The sequence below is a fragment of the Macrobrachium rosenbergii genome, chromosome 5 (genome assembly GCF_040412425.1).
Source record: "Macrobrachium rosenbergii isolate ZJJX-2024 chromosome 5, ASM4041242v1, whole genome shotgun sequence".
Taxonomy (NCBI): Eukaryota; Metazoa; Arthropoda; class Malacostraca; order Decapoda; family Palaemonidae; genus Macrobrachium; species Macrobrachium rosenbergii.
Window position 1 is genome coordinate 56,610,878 of NC_089745.1, and position 15,616 is coordinate 56,626,493.

Sequence of the window (15,616 nt, forward strand, 5' to 3'; positions counted from 1 at the left end):
GTGTTCGTGTGTTTGTATATTATAGCGAAAAAAATCTCTCTCTCTCTCTCTCTCTCTCTCTCTCTCTCTCTCTCTCTCTCTCTCTCTCTCTCTCTCTAACAGAAAGAAAACAGAAGGAAGTGTAATGAGGGAAAATTAGTTGAGTAGTTGAGGTGACACCTTCCAGATTTAGCCCTGTTTGTTTATCACCTCACGAACGCCAAATGTAACCTTTATAATATGTTGTTAGGCGGTTTCTTATGTTAATGTCGCATTCATTTTTATTAATAAAGTCTTTGTACTGCTGTCGTAATTTTACTTCTACTGCGTCTTTGTTTATCAAGTCCTACCCCCATCCCTTAATCTTTAATTTGAATTATAAGAAGTGATCATTGATTATGCGACAGAACCCAGACTTATTACTATTAATACTTAGAGTAAGCCTTTAGTCGTGAAGATATTTTGATTTTACTTTAAGTGGGGGAAGAAATGAAATGATTTCATGGTATTTTCGTCTTCAGGAAACTCCAGAACTTGAGAAAATTCAGGATGTGTGGCAACTTTCGGCTTCCAACTGGTGACGAGTCTCATTTTCCAACCCCTTTCGGTTTTGAGGATGACATTTCCTGCTGTCTCAGGTCAGTTGTCCTACAGTTCTTCTAGTGAAGAACATTCCTTGTGAGTAGTTAGGGTCTGCTTGATGTGGTTTCCGTTATGTATAAGGGTTTTTAATGCCTTTAAACTCATTTATTTTATGAATTGAGAATGTTCCTGTTGAATATGTCTATCTTTATTAGTTTGCACTGTAGTATAGAGGAGCACATGTTCATTGGTTTGTAATAATGAATAGTCTTAGGGGGTTACTCAAGCAGAACCCTATTGAAAATAACACCTCTGAACACCTCTCCTTATAAACACTTGACAGACAGTGTCCTTGAATTAACCTCTTTATGATTTGAGGACGCTCTTCTAGATAAGATTTTATTCCTTTTAGTTTGTACCATGTTATAGAGGGGTACATGTTCGTCTGTTTGTAGTAATTAGTGGTATGAGGGAGTTATTAGAGTAGAATTCTTTTGAAAACAGCATCTCTTAGCACACATAGATTTGTTATTAAAATACGTTTTCGAGAGGATTAGGGGCTAGGTTGGTCGAAAGAATGGGAGATTTGGAAGTATTTGGAGGAATGAGGAGAGGAAGACAGCCTAGAATGTTGGGTGATGGTCCCAAGGGTCACGGAGCGAAAGGGCCCAAATTTTTAGGAATTGCCAGAGAGGCTGAGGAAGGACATCTCCCAGTGACCTGGGATATATCCTTTTGTGACCATGTACCTCTTTTTTCGTAGAATTTATATGTTTTCTCCGAATTGACTGTTAATAACAGACTTTTTATATTATGCGTGTTTTCATAGTACAGTTGCAGACAATTTCAAGGGTATTAGAGTAATACGGTGATTGTCTTGCTAATGTTCGTGCTCTGATTTGTCTCAGGATTTGAGTTTGAATAACTTCGTCAGTTTCGACTATAGAGTATTGGAAACGATACAATGGGATCTAAATGGGGAACACAAGTTCCAAAGCGCCACAAGCGTCACTGCTGTGTACTCTTTGCATAAAAAAAAGGGACACTGGCTCAGCAAATCCTGCCAAATGGGTTTCTTGTAAATGTTTAGCTGCCGTACTTCTATAGCTATTATGACGCAAATTAATATAATGTTGAATAAAAGAAGAAAATAAGTTCCTTTAAGTCGAAATCTCTGTATCTTCCCACGCCGTTTCTCCTGTTTTTTCCTTTTTCTGAGCGGGAAGTGACGCACAGTTAATATAAATAAGAACGTGACGTCATAATTCTTGCTTCGTGATTTCTAAAATGCCGTTTTATCAGTGACCGCGCTAATGATAAAAAGAACTTAGAATTGCAAGTATAATGACTGGAAAACAGCAAAGTAGCTCACTGACCAGCTGTTTAATTAGTACCAGAGCTTTCACTGGTCCAGAGATTTCCGCCCATTGAAAGGAATTCTCCGACCGACTTGGTGGTGGTGTCCGTTCAAGAGGCATTTCCAAGACATGTGCCTCGATATACGTGCAGTATATCACGTATTCACTCGCAGGTCCCTCCCTTTGATGCTAGGACGGTGATGCTCTCTCTCTCTCTCTCTCTCTCTCTCTCTCTCTCTCTCTCTCTCTCTCTCTCTCTCTTACTTTTATCAGGTATAGTGTACAGAGATCCTAATCACTGTATGAACTGATGATTGATTCCATAAGATTTGATCTCAGCCACAAGCACATACACACACCTACACATATAGCCTGTATATATATATATATATATATATATATATATATATATATATATATATATATATTTATATATATTTATATATATATATATATATATATATACATACATTTATTGTGCTATTGAACTGAAGGTTTTGAATGTTCATTGAACATATTGAAGGAAGGTTTTGAATGTTCTGAACTCTCAGTCTCTCTCTCTCTCTCTCTCTCTCTCTCTCTCTCTCTCTCTCTCTCTCTCTCTCTCTCTCTCAGCTTGAGGCAGAAATTTTAATTTCTAAACGAGATTCCAGTTATATTAAAAAACCACTTGTTGACCAAATTGGACCCGCTGTCAGTGCATATTCTCTCTCTCTCTCTCTCTCTCTCTCTCTCTCTCTCTCTCTCTCTCTCTCTTCCTTGCATGTCGTATCGCACCCTTTTGTGCGTTCCGTCCCGGGTTTCGTCATAAAAGAAAATGGGAAAGAATGGAAGAGTTCCAAGGGGGTCAGGGGGATCTCAAACAGGAAACTTTGCGGTGAACCTACGAAAACTCTTGAGGAATTCATTGCTTTCAAATCATGATTCCTTTCAGTTGTTGTTGCTTTTTGTTGGTGTTGTTGTTGTTGTTGTTGCTGTTGTTGTTTACGACGTGTGCGTCGTGTTGTATCTGTCATTAGCTCGGGTCCTTCCGTATTCTTTCCCGTCACATTGAGTCGTTTTTGTTTATGCTTTTGGTAAAGCTCGTTATGATGTTTTTGTTGATATTTTTCGTAATCGTCGCTGGAATATGAGCTTGATTTATATTTCAACAATTTGAAAATGGAGATTTGAGTTAATTGAACGAAAGATCCGAAGCCTCCCCTTTGTCGCAGTTTAAGACACAAATTCTAGTCCATCAAAAACCGTTGAATTGATAGATTCCTTTGAAAAAATTTTTTTTTGTAGATAACAGATATAATAATAAGACCTTGTAATTGGGCTATTATTAAGTTTTCTGCGTCTGTGTTAAAATGTCCATTATCACTGGTGTTAGAATTATTGAGCAGGTAGGTGGAGAGAGAAGTGGTTCTTTTATTACTATTATTATTATTTTACTCTCAGTGTGAAGTTTCATAGTTTTTTGGTCTTGTTACTTTCTTCGTGTTCTTCTGTGAACTTTGACCTCAAGCAAATTTGACCACAAAATAGAGCCGTAATGAGGAATGTAAGTGCAAGTGGACCACATATGCAACTGCAAACCCATAAGGTTAAAAGGATACTAACCTGCACAAAATTTTTTTTATACCATTTTTTCCTTATTTACCCTATAGTTTTATTATTATTATTGTTATTATTATTATTATTATTATTATTATTATTATTATTATTATTATTATTATTATTATTAAACTGGCGAGTAAGAAAGCAACTCATTAAATTTCGTTCAATACTCTGTCTTAGCTTCAGTAACCTTATATATGATGAACTTGGCAGGCATTGCATTTCATGTCTTGTTAAAAATCGGACGATCATTGACTTCATGGAAACTTTCTTTTGCCCAATCTCCGCTTTGTTGTGCAAAGCAGAACCACTCCTTGAGTGATTTCAGAGTCAAATGATAACGGATGAGAGTATAAAAAGTGAACTAACAACCACCAAAAATGACAATTCATATTAAAAGATCACACCTACAGGAGAACGCAAGTTCAATGAGAAGAGGAAGAGCAACTGGCCTTGCAATGTAGCTAACAAACGTATAATTAGACAAGAATGAAATGAAGCATCAGGCAGAGGTAGAAAGTAGATATTAAAGATCGTTTGTCATTAGGAAAGTATCTCGGTTTTTCTCTAGATTCGGCCGTAGTCAGTGAAAGCACACTTGATGTGGGCTGGCTGACATTACACATCAAAGGTCGAGCAAAAGATGATCATGTCTACCAGAACTGGTGTACCTTTGTGACTTTCTACGGTGTGGTCAGAGGAATTCGGAGTGGCGGCTGATGCGCGTACTAGTTGTCACCCTCATTCATCCAGCCATGCGTTTTTAGTTGACAGCTTTGTTGCATCGTCGGCTGCTCTCTTTAACTCTAGCTCTCTTTCTGTCATATATGTATGTGTATATATACTGTATATACATTATATATATATATATATATATATATATATATATATATATATGTAGACATATATATATATATATATATATATATATATATATATATATATATATTATTTACAACATACTACTTTATCATCTTCTTTAACCTGTGCTTGTATAATATATATATGTATATACAGTATATATAAGTATATATATGTATATTTACAGTATATATATATGTGTGTATGTATATGTACAGTATATATGTATATGTGTATATATATATATATGTGTATATGTATATATATATATATATATATATATATATATATATATATATATATATATATATTATATATTACATGGTATTGAGTCTGTAATAAGTTTGCTATACCACTGGTCATCCAACTTGGCTGTGGTCACTACATGGATGGGTGGCAACTGAGAAACATCAGCTGCCCTTATCACACAAAGAAGCCCCTTCAACATCAGTGGAGTAAGGCTCGGGAAAATGACGTGTCGTGAAATAAAATGCTTAGGTGAGCAAGTGACAACGTCTAAGTCTTTGATGAAGCTGAATCATGAATATGAATATGGTTTTTGGGTGACATTGCCATGACTTTTCTCTACCTGTTAATAATTTGATTATATTTATTGTCCGAACTCGTGGTAACTCGACATATGTTCAGTCATTTTAAAGCCAGTGGATCACTTTATGATTGGGTATGCTTTTACTGATTTATTTATTTTTTGCTGATTTATGTATGTAGAATTTGAAATTTAAACAGAACATGCAGCTTGTAGTTTATTGCCGATGGATGTTTATTTATTCGCTGAATTTTCGAACAAGCATTTTACTTTCAAGATAACGTTCATTTTAATTATATGATTTTCTTTTTACTGTAATTGTGAAGTCTCGAAGCTTTAAGAAAATGTTAGTATATCACTTACAGTGCGTGTCCATGCTGGGCGTTACATCGTCTTGAAAATGAATTTTCAGCTCTGAAAGCAAAGTAACTTTCTCAAGTTGCTTTGTGTGCGGACAGTCTCCCAGTCACTTTGCATTTTGATAACAACTCTCTCAAAACAAAATGCACAGTCGAGCAACAGACTGTTCCGAAGTGGTAGTGTCGTGTTATTATTACAGTATTACAGTATTGCGATAATGGTTCTAATATTGTTAGAAACTGCGAAGCATAACGAACAGTTTTGAGGGGTATTACATGCTGATATAAATTCCAATTAAATCTGATGATCTTGTAATGCGAAGGTGGTGCCGGCAGGTTGTGTTGGAATAGTAATAGGGAAAGGACGTTCAAGAGAACTTTTTTGTTTTTTACCGGTCTCCAGCAGCAATAATTATAATAACTGTTAATATAACTAATATCATCAATTAGATATTCCAACGTCAGGATACTTTGCGAAGGATAGCTGTTATAAGAATACTTCCCAAAGAAAATCACATTTTAACCTTATTTTATTAAGTTTTGTAAAAACTCAGTGATTTAAATGAAATAAATAGTTTCCATCTTACGTCTGGCAGCGCATTTCGTTTCATTCTGCAGGATGTGCACGAGATTACTACTACTCTTGAAGGACAAACTTCCAAGTAGGCCAGATGACCGCCTTGCTTGTTTCACAAGTCTGGACTCCAGAAACATCAGGTGATTCGTTTGGCTAAATAAAATATGCAGAAGGGTATCGGTTTTGAATTAAAAGTATTGACTAAATAAAGACGCCATTTTAAGTTAATCATTTTTGTAGGGTAAGCAGTGCTTACTGTGCTTCCTAGGAGTACACACCTTTCCTAAAATTAATTACTGAGATGAGAATGAATAGTATCTTATGGAGCTAACCCATGCAAGTGGTATTCATGTATATGACACGCACACACATACATATTATATATATATATATATATATATATATATATATATATATATATATATATATATATATACATATATACTGTATATATATGTAGGTGTAATCACATACATACATATATTTGTAGATATATGTATAATACGCATATAAATATTTAAATGCGTATTATACATATATAAATATATGTATGTATGTGTATTATACCTACATATATATATACAGTATATATGTATATATATACATATATATGTGTGTGTGTGTTTGCATGAGAGCTCGAACGCGCCTGTGTCGCTGCAATATACTTTTGAAACTAACTTTCTGTCTACACTTCAAGTGCCACCATCATCAGATCAGCAAATGATAAAATATCTTTTTACGTACCTAGGATTTTCATAATCATCATACTGTCACAAATCACAATGACTAAGACAGTACAGGACTGAATTTCCTTGCCAGTTTTGGTTGAATGGGCTGAAGACGCTAAAAGAAGCTGTAAAATGTGCCACATGCTCTAGATTTCTCTTCAGCTCTACCGTGCTTGATAGGGATCGTTGTCAGTCCCGCTTGCTATGAAAGGTACTCTGAGAAACTCGTAGACGTAATCTGCTTTTTCCTTTCTTCGTTCTTTTGAAAAATCTCGAGTACTTATCAAAGGAATATGTTATTGCTTTTTGTAGTTTTGGGATATATTAACATTTATCAAAGTTATCGCATATAAAGTATATATATTTGCTCAAGAGTTTCATGTTTATAAGTCTTTTAGTTCAACGTGTCAGTTACTTTTCTCTTCACGTATTTATAATACATTATGACTGAGAAGGTAATTTCTCGTCATCTAATCTTAGTTTGCCGATTTTTCTCTTTATGGCCTGCAAGTGTTTATTTTCAGAAACGTAATGCGAAATCTTTATTGTTTTACAAAAATTTTCATCCGTTTTCTGTTTCTTTTAAGGTAATGACGGTCTTTGGTGAGAAATCTAATCTGATCTTTTATAGTCCTTTTGTTACCGGCTATCAGCTGTGGATTACGTTATTGCCTTAAGGGCATTGCTCTCTCTCTCTCTCTCTCTCTCTCTCTCTCTCTCTCTCTCTCTCTCTCTCTCTCTCTCTCTCTCTCTCTCTCTCTCTCTCCGTCATGGCGGGAGTGGAGGTGAGGTAGATAGAGGTAACAATTGTTTTACTTGTGTTAAAAGTAAAAGAACATAGGAAAGTTATCTGAAGGCGTTGCCAGTGAAGCGCGGCAATGGACTTACAATAAATGTCATGGCTTATACATTCAGATTGGTAACAGTTTTTGAGAGTGCTCCACTAAGCCTTCACCTTCGTAGAGCGTTTGTGGAATATTTCAAGACTAATTTTAGTTTGTCAAGTGAAAGTGTTCATGGTCGTATCCATTATGAATGTGTCTGTCAGTGTTTAGGCCCATAATATCGTTCTCGATTTATTTATATGTATGTGTATATATATTACTAAAAGGACCTCATTCAAACTGGATGGTATCTAATGGAGTATTTATTCAGAAAAAGTTACAGTTACAAGCTTTCTTGGACACTGTTCATTCAAACTGGATGGTATCTAATGGAGTATTTATTCAGAAAAAGTTACAATTACAAGCTTTCTTGGACAAACAGTGTCCAAGAAAGCTTGTAACTGTAACTTTTTCTGAATAAATACTCCATTAGATACCATCCAGTTTGAATGAGGTCCTTTAGTGATTCTACTAATGCACAGAACAGTTGTGTATGTGATAAAAGTTAAATATTATATATATATATATATATATATATATATATATATATATATATATATATATATATAGTATATATATATATTTATATACAATTATATATATAAATAAATATATATATTTATTTACGTATATATTTGTATACTTATATATATATATATATATATATATATATATATATATATATATATATATATATATATATATATATATATATATATATATATATATATATATTATTCTAGTGCGTAAGGAGGGACATGAACTCTCCTCTGTCTCTGATGATGTAGGTATTATTCTTATATCGTAGATATTGTAATAAAGCTACATTATCTGGCAGTGCTTATAAAATTTTTCGCCGTGGTTTTGGTTAGCAGGGAAAACTTCGAGAAAAGGAGAAATTTTACAGTGATCAAAACCACCAAGAAGAAGAAGAAGAAGAAGAAGAAGATATCTGATTCTGGCGGACAGACGCTTTCCTTTTTTTATGCTCATCGAGAGAAAGCAAGCTGGATGTGGCGGGACAGTGAGGTGTAAATATAGAGAACACGTCGTAAAGAAAATTAAAAAGAGTATAAGAGAAATGTATGGATACGACACATCGGCAAAATAATTCGAAGAGGAGGCATAAATTTACATAGAAATAGGCACAATTATCCACATACTGCATATTCGTTTGAGTTAAGTGAAATATGAGTTAAATGTCATCATAAAAAGAGAAATTTTACTCTGTTGCAGAATTGAGACTTGTGCTTTAAAGGCAGGAAGGATAAATGAGGAAGAGACAGTAATTGTTATCTTACACCGCTGATCGATAGATAGAGAGATAAGTAGGAAGGTAAAGTGGATGTTTAGCCATTAAACACTGAAGAGCGCATTCGAATAGGGGTTTTATTCATTTTTTTGTCGTAACAAAAACCTGGAAGAGAAGGAAAGAGAGAGTCTGAAACCCTTAGTCAATATCACGAGCAACGGCAAGTAGTCGAAGAGAGGCAGATGTAGGTTCGATGTTCAGGGTGAAATTTTATGGGGATTTAAGGAGACTGAATGACAGAGAGAGAGAGAGAGAGAGAGAGAGAGAGAGAGAGAGAGAGAGAAGGTACAGTTAGCACACGGTAGAGGGCCTGGGTGACATATGGTGGTCTGACGTGAAGAAAAAAGAACGTAAGTAGAGACTAGAGGCGAATAATAAAGAAGGATGAAAAAAGAATATAAAGGTCTTGAGATGAGAGAGTTAGAGACATTATGGCGGACGTGGGTCAGTCATAGCTAACGTATAACAAACAAGGAAAGATCTAAACACAGGAGAATCGTAAACCATCGACAAGTACAGTCTTTCTTAAATGCGGCGAGGGAAAGATCAGAATTTGGAGGATTCCACAGAGTGGATGAATGATAGAGATCATCGTAAACTAAGCGACGGTTTGCTGCAAGGTATTTATTTGGCTAAAAAACAGTCATATTCCGGGAAAAAATACCCCAAAAGACGACCCTCTACTACGACCTGACGGAGGCACCTACGTGCTGTGGTTGGCCCGGGTCAAGACGACTCTTAAAAGACGTGATAAATAGATGTTTTCAAGACCGATTTTTATATCTCGGAAGGCGGTTACCCCCGCCATCTCTGCCCTGCGTTCTTTCTGGCGGGAAGTTTCTCCCGCTTCATACAATTTGTTTTCTCAGCCTTGAAGGAATATAGGTCGTATTATGAAGCCTGGATTTCAAATGGATATCCCAGTCCAAGAGGTTGCGAACATGCATCTGTGTTTCTGTATATAAAAATAGAAACTGTGAAAAGGTCTCTCTGAACAGATTACTTGATGACAAAGTTCCAAAATTTTTTGATGCTATGGTACTATCTCTGACTGGATAACCCATTCCTTTTGTTTCCCAGATTTATATTGATGTTGATGTTGATCTTTATGTATAAAAGTAATTTTTCTGTTTGAATTATATTTCCTTCTCTATTCTCTTTGTTCTTACAACAGGACTTTTTTTTTGTGTGTGTATATATATATATATATATATATATATATATATATATATATATATATATATATATATATATATATATATATATATATATACATATAATCTAGGGCAGGTCAGGGAAAGGCACTGTCTATATGCATTTTATTATACAGTAATATGCCGACGTTTCACAACTCCTCATGGTTGGATTGTTCTCCGAGCTGTTGCTCCGGAAGTTAGATATATATATATATATATATATATATATATATATATATATATATATATATATATATATATATATATATATATATATATATATACACACACACACATGTATATTTAATGTGTGTATAAATATATGTATGTATTGTGTGGGTGGGTGTAGGTGTGTGCGTGTGTATAAATATAAAATTTAAGCCACAATAACTTCCTCAATATGAGATTCGCTTTGCCCAGGGAATAGCTGACACTTAGGATTGGAACCTTTGCCCATTTGGTATTATAACAGATGACAGTAACTTATCCTTTCAGCATGTGCCTATGTGCAGTTTTTAATTTCATTTTAATTCGTTCATCATCATACTGAATGGCCTATCGGGTCCCAGTGCTTGGCCTGAGGCCTGGACCTGGTATTTTATTCTAATCCTTCGGGCCAGCCCTGTGAGAGGTGAAAGTCAGCTTAGTGGTCTGGTTAAACTTCTTTAATAATAATAATAAGCTCTCAAGAGAGATTGCAGGTGATTTCGACTTTGGTATCTATATTCTGTCGAATTCATGTTCTGTACTTAGAATCGAAATCATATTAACTCTACATGATAGCTAAGCCCTAAGTTTGTTTCAGTTACCTAATTATGATAACATAGTCACTAATTTGAAGTGATATGTAGATAATGATTAGGTAGTGAAACAGTGGTAGTTAGTTTCATGTACAATTTGGATGCTGTAACTGAAATCATCTTTATGTTTATCATACTGAAAGCAAAAAGGCTTGATGATCCATTATGGTGGCACAGTTGGAGATGTCCTAAAATTAGCATTACTTCCAATTTCAGTAGACAGTGGCTCAGTGCTATGTTGGTTGTTCGATAAATTTCAAGTTGTTGGTAAAACGATCCTTGAATTATCGCTGAAACATTTTGTTAAGGACGGTTGTGATATATTTAAAGTTAAGCTTTAGTTCATGTAAATTTTACTCCTCAGACTCAAATTTAGCACTACTTAGGTGTTCTAGTTTAGATTATAATATCGTGTAGACTTTCTGTTTACCATTGATGACTCTGGCATCAAACCCAAAAGGAATTGACTTTTGAATCAAGAACAGACAATTCTCCCTTTAGAATTTGCAAGTAGAAATTAATTATCATGTTCTTGAGCAGAAAGACCTTTTAAAAAACTTTTTGCTTCTTTGGTAGTTGCAGTGTTTTACAAAGGCTTTATATTTTTAGCCTTGAGTTATCACTCTGGGTCAACAAATCTTTCCAGGTTTCATTGTAAATATTGTGTGAGCTGTAAGAAATACGCCTGAATATATCGTTCTTGAGGCCTGGAGTATAAAGTACATCTTTCTCTGAACGTATTCAGGCCTGTTGGTCTTGTTGCAGAGTGGGGGAGACCTTACATCCTCCTAGACTGTGAGTGTAAAAATGTTCATACTCCAATGAGCAACCCTTGTACAACAAGTAAGGGAGAGAGGAAAGCGCTGTAGAGAGGAGAAGTGAGAGACACTCCCTGGTGCTCAGTAGAAGCGGAGCGAACACTGGAAAACAATAATGGGAGAAATAGGAACGTGCAGTTTATGTACTGATTCATTTTTACCTTTTGTTATTGAACTTGCGATACCACTAGTAATGCTCTTCCCATGTTTTAGTTCTCCCTCTGCAGTTCTTATCATCCAAATAGAAAGTCGCTGGCGACGTTAAAGTAATGCATTTTCACGGTTAATGATCCAAACCACATTGATTTTTTACTACTGTGTCTTTTCGTTATTTTGTCGGTGCACGATGAGATGTATACAGTCTGTATACATGGACATATGTATATATATGTAATATGTATATATATATATATATATATATATATATATATATATATATATATATATATATAGAGAGAGAGAGAGAGAGAGAGAGAGAGACTTAGTGATCATCGCACCTCTTCTTGGTCTACCTGGGTCCACAGGAATGTTGAATCTGATGATATCGGAATGGAGTACGACTCTGCCTGAGAAAGCAGATTTGCAGAAATACTTTTCCAGGAATCTGAAGAGGTAGTTGCCAGTGTGTGTTGTCCTGTGACAGCTGTCAGAGATATTTTAATGTACTTTAGTAAGAATATACTGAATAGTGAAAATAAAATGTGATTTATGATAGTTGTATGGTTTTCATCAGTGAACAATAATTTGAACGGTGCTTTTTAATTGCGATAGTGATTCGTGATTTTGCTTTGAGTGATGATTACCAACAAGCTGGGAAAGCCGAAACCGACCCCTCCAAATTGCCTGTCGAATTTGACGTTCCACCATACCATTTTGGAATTTTTTGCTTCCCTTGGACCAGATGAAATCTGATATTGTTTTCCAAGAAACTGCGGTTGATGGAAGAAGCAGAGGTCATCATTTGAATTTTTCGTCACTTGTAACCTTTCCGTTTGAAGCCTTTCCGTCCCACTCTGAAAGTTCCCTTTCGTTATGACCTCTCATGAGAGATTTGTACCTGTGAAGGGAAAATTTTAGCGGGTTTGTGCCGGTTTTTGGTCTCTCTCTCTCTCTCTCTCTCTCTCTCTCTCTCTCTCTCTCTCTCTCTCTCTCTCTCTCTCTCTCTACTACGAAGAGGATGGGTATCTTCTATGAATTAGAAAATTACGAGGGAGTGCCAACGAGTCTACGTATATTATTATTACACTTATTAGTCAATATAATTTGGTTAATGATGTGGAAAAGTATTTTAAAGAAAGATCTTGAAAAAGAATCATATATTATATATATGTATATATATACATATTGTCTGTATACACGTACACACACACAAACACACACACGCACACACACACACACACACACACACATATATATATATATATATATATATATATATATATATATATATATATATATATATATATTATCAAACGAAGACCTTGTAACCCCTTAATGCTTAGCTATCCATGAGGTGCGACTCTCGACACCTAACAAAGCAAAGGGTTTTCTCTTTTCTCCGAACACTTACCGTGTAGGCTGGCGGAGAAACCAATAGGTTCTTTTCACTTTTTCACACAATCGAAGGTCACTTTTGTCTTTGGTTTCCTCCCCAAAAGAAAACAGATATCCGGTTTAGTTCAGCGTTTCAAGGAAAGGCAACTATTGTGGCTGAGGGTAAACGAAGATTATTGTGGAGTGGGAGAATGAATGGGCGTGGGTAGATGTCTGTCGCTGCAGAGCCCGTATTGTAAGGGATTAATGTATATTGATGCCTACGTATGTCAGAGAGAGAGAGAGAGAGAGAGAGAGAGAGAGAGAGAGAGAGAGAGGGGTATACGACTCCCAGAGTAATTGGATACTTGAGCACATATTCGTAGGTTTCCGATATACGTTAATTTTAAATCATGGTTATGTCTGCGGATTAATATATCTGGAAATGGTAACACTGACTCTCTTTCCTCTTCAACTGTAAATTTAGTGTAGGGAACTAATCTAAAAATTCCCTTCTATTAGAACTGATAGGTCAAATACAAAAAATTATCTACATAGTGATACCATACTGCGCCTTTAGGCAAAATTGTGGGTAACAGTCTAGTGTAAAGAAACTCCAAGTAAAGATTACTAAGCAGAGAAGAGAGTAGATTTCCCATCGCTATGCCAAATTTTTGTGAAATTTTTACGATTCAATGTAAATGTACAGTCCATAATGCAGTGCCAATAAAGGCAATTTATGCTTACCGTATTGTGAAATAATCATTAATATTTCCTGTGCACAACCTGTTAACCTTCGTTGTGAGTATTTATGCTCATACGAGTATGTGAAAGAGCGAAACTCGATTAAACAATGCTTTTGAAAGAGACTGAAACGATCAGATGAAAGCAGTAACTCAGCCGTTAAATCATGAAAGAGTGCGTCAACGCATGGCATTCGTTTTCCTATTTGCATTAGAAAACACACCCACGACAAAAGACAATCACTCCAGGTCGACCGCGGAGCCTTGTGCTTGACAGCAACCAGAATGGTGCAGCGTCATTCCTGTCCGCTCTTTTTCTGCTTCTGGTCAAATAGCACAGGTCTCTATATTGTCGTTGTGTGAAATGCTGCTGTCATGTTCCTTTCTCTCTCTCTCTCTCTCTCTCTCTCTCTCTCTCTCTCTCTCTCTCTTGATTTTCAGAATCACCAGCGAAAGTGCAGAACAACATGGTTTTGTCCTTCTGAATTGTTTTATAAGCTATTTAAGTATTTTTTTTTTATTTATTTACCTATTTATTTATTATTTTAGTGTCCTCTTCAGCCAACGCTTTTACTGTAGGTTTTTTTTTTATTATTTATGTAACGAAGAAAATATGTTAAGTTGGTGAAAATTATAGTTCATACTTTATAATATCGTTTCTATCTGTTTCAGCATTTGTAAATACCATAGCTACTTGTACTGCTCGCTACTTCATGTTAACTTCCTCCTACTAAGAGTGATCTTGGAAAGGTTCATATTTGATCATTTACGTGCGTCTGACCTCTTTAAGCATTCATATGCCTTCAGAACTTCTTATTGTTTTGTTTTGTGGCTTTCATTTGTTCGTGTCAAACTGCTAAATGAATTCTAGCAATTTAATGGTTGGGTTCCAGTTGAATATTTTTGAATAAAAAGATTTTGGGTCCTAAATATATTTTAATAAAAAGATTTTGGGTCCTAATTATTTTTTTAATAAAAAGATTTTGGATCCCAAATATTTTTGAATAAAAAACTTTGGGCCCTAAATATTTTCTTAACAAGACTTTGGCCCCTAAATATTTTGTCAATAAAAAAACTATGGATCCTAAATGTTTTTTTTAATAAAAAGTCTTTGGGTCCTAGATATTTTTTAATAAAAAGACTGTGGGCCCTTAATTTTTTTGTAATAAAAAACTTTGGGTCCTAAATATTTTTTGAGTAAAAAGACTTTGGGTCCTAAATATTTTTTAATAAAAAGACTTTCGGTCTTAAATATTTTTAGATAAAAAGACTTTCGGTCCTACATTTTTAAATCCATTGCGAAGACTTTATTCCCTGTTTTCTTGTCACTGGTTATTTGTAATCAATTTTTATTTCTCATTCGCCGTGCGTTCAACGTGTATATTTTTTTCTGATTTTCGTGACACGAATGTCACCAATTCTTATTCTTTCATTTTTCTTCTCTTTTACCACTCACCTCCCCCTTACCCCTTCCCCCCTCCCCTTCACCTCAGCGTGGATTGTTCCAGAGGGGCTTTTCTTCCAGGGCATCGTCCGTGACTATGTCACTGTCTGGCCGTTGAAGATTTGCTTTTGTTCCGAGCCGAGTGTGCGTGGAAGCGTTGCCAGGATCTGTGTCACTTGGCGTTTGTTTGATGCTACTTTTTTACAGTAAAACAGACGTTTGCTCTTTGTGGTCTACTTTTATACTTTTTATGACCACTTACAATTTGTGTCTTAAGAATGGCTGTTTCAGGC

The 15,616-nt window shown here is 35.3% G+C and overlaps 1 protein-coding gene across 1 annotated transcript in view; it reads left to right on the forward strand.

Annotated features, from left to right (window-relative positions):
• The first annotated feature begins 580 nt into the window (after positions 1 to 580).
• The window catches only part of LOC136838820 (glucose dehydrogenase [FAD, quinone]-like), a 187,611-nt gene continuing 172,575 nt past the window's right edge, over positions 581 to 15,616 (forward strand). The window contains exon 1 of the mRNA XM_067104437.1: positions 581 to 617. Within this exon, the coding sequence (XP_066960538.1) occupies positions 596 to 617 (22 nt within the window). The 5' untranslated portion in view covers positions 581 to 595. The remainder of the gene's footprint in view (positions 618 to 15,616) is intronic.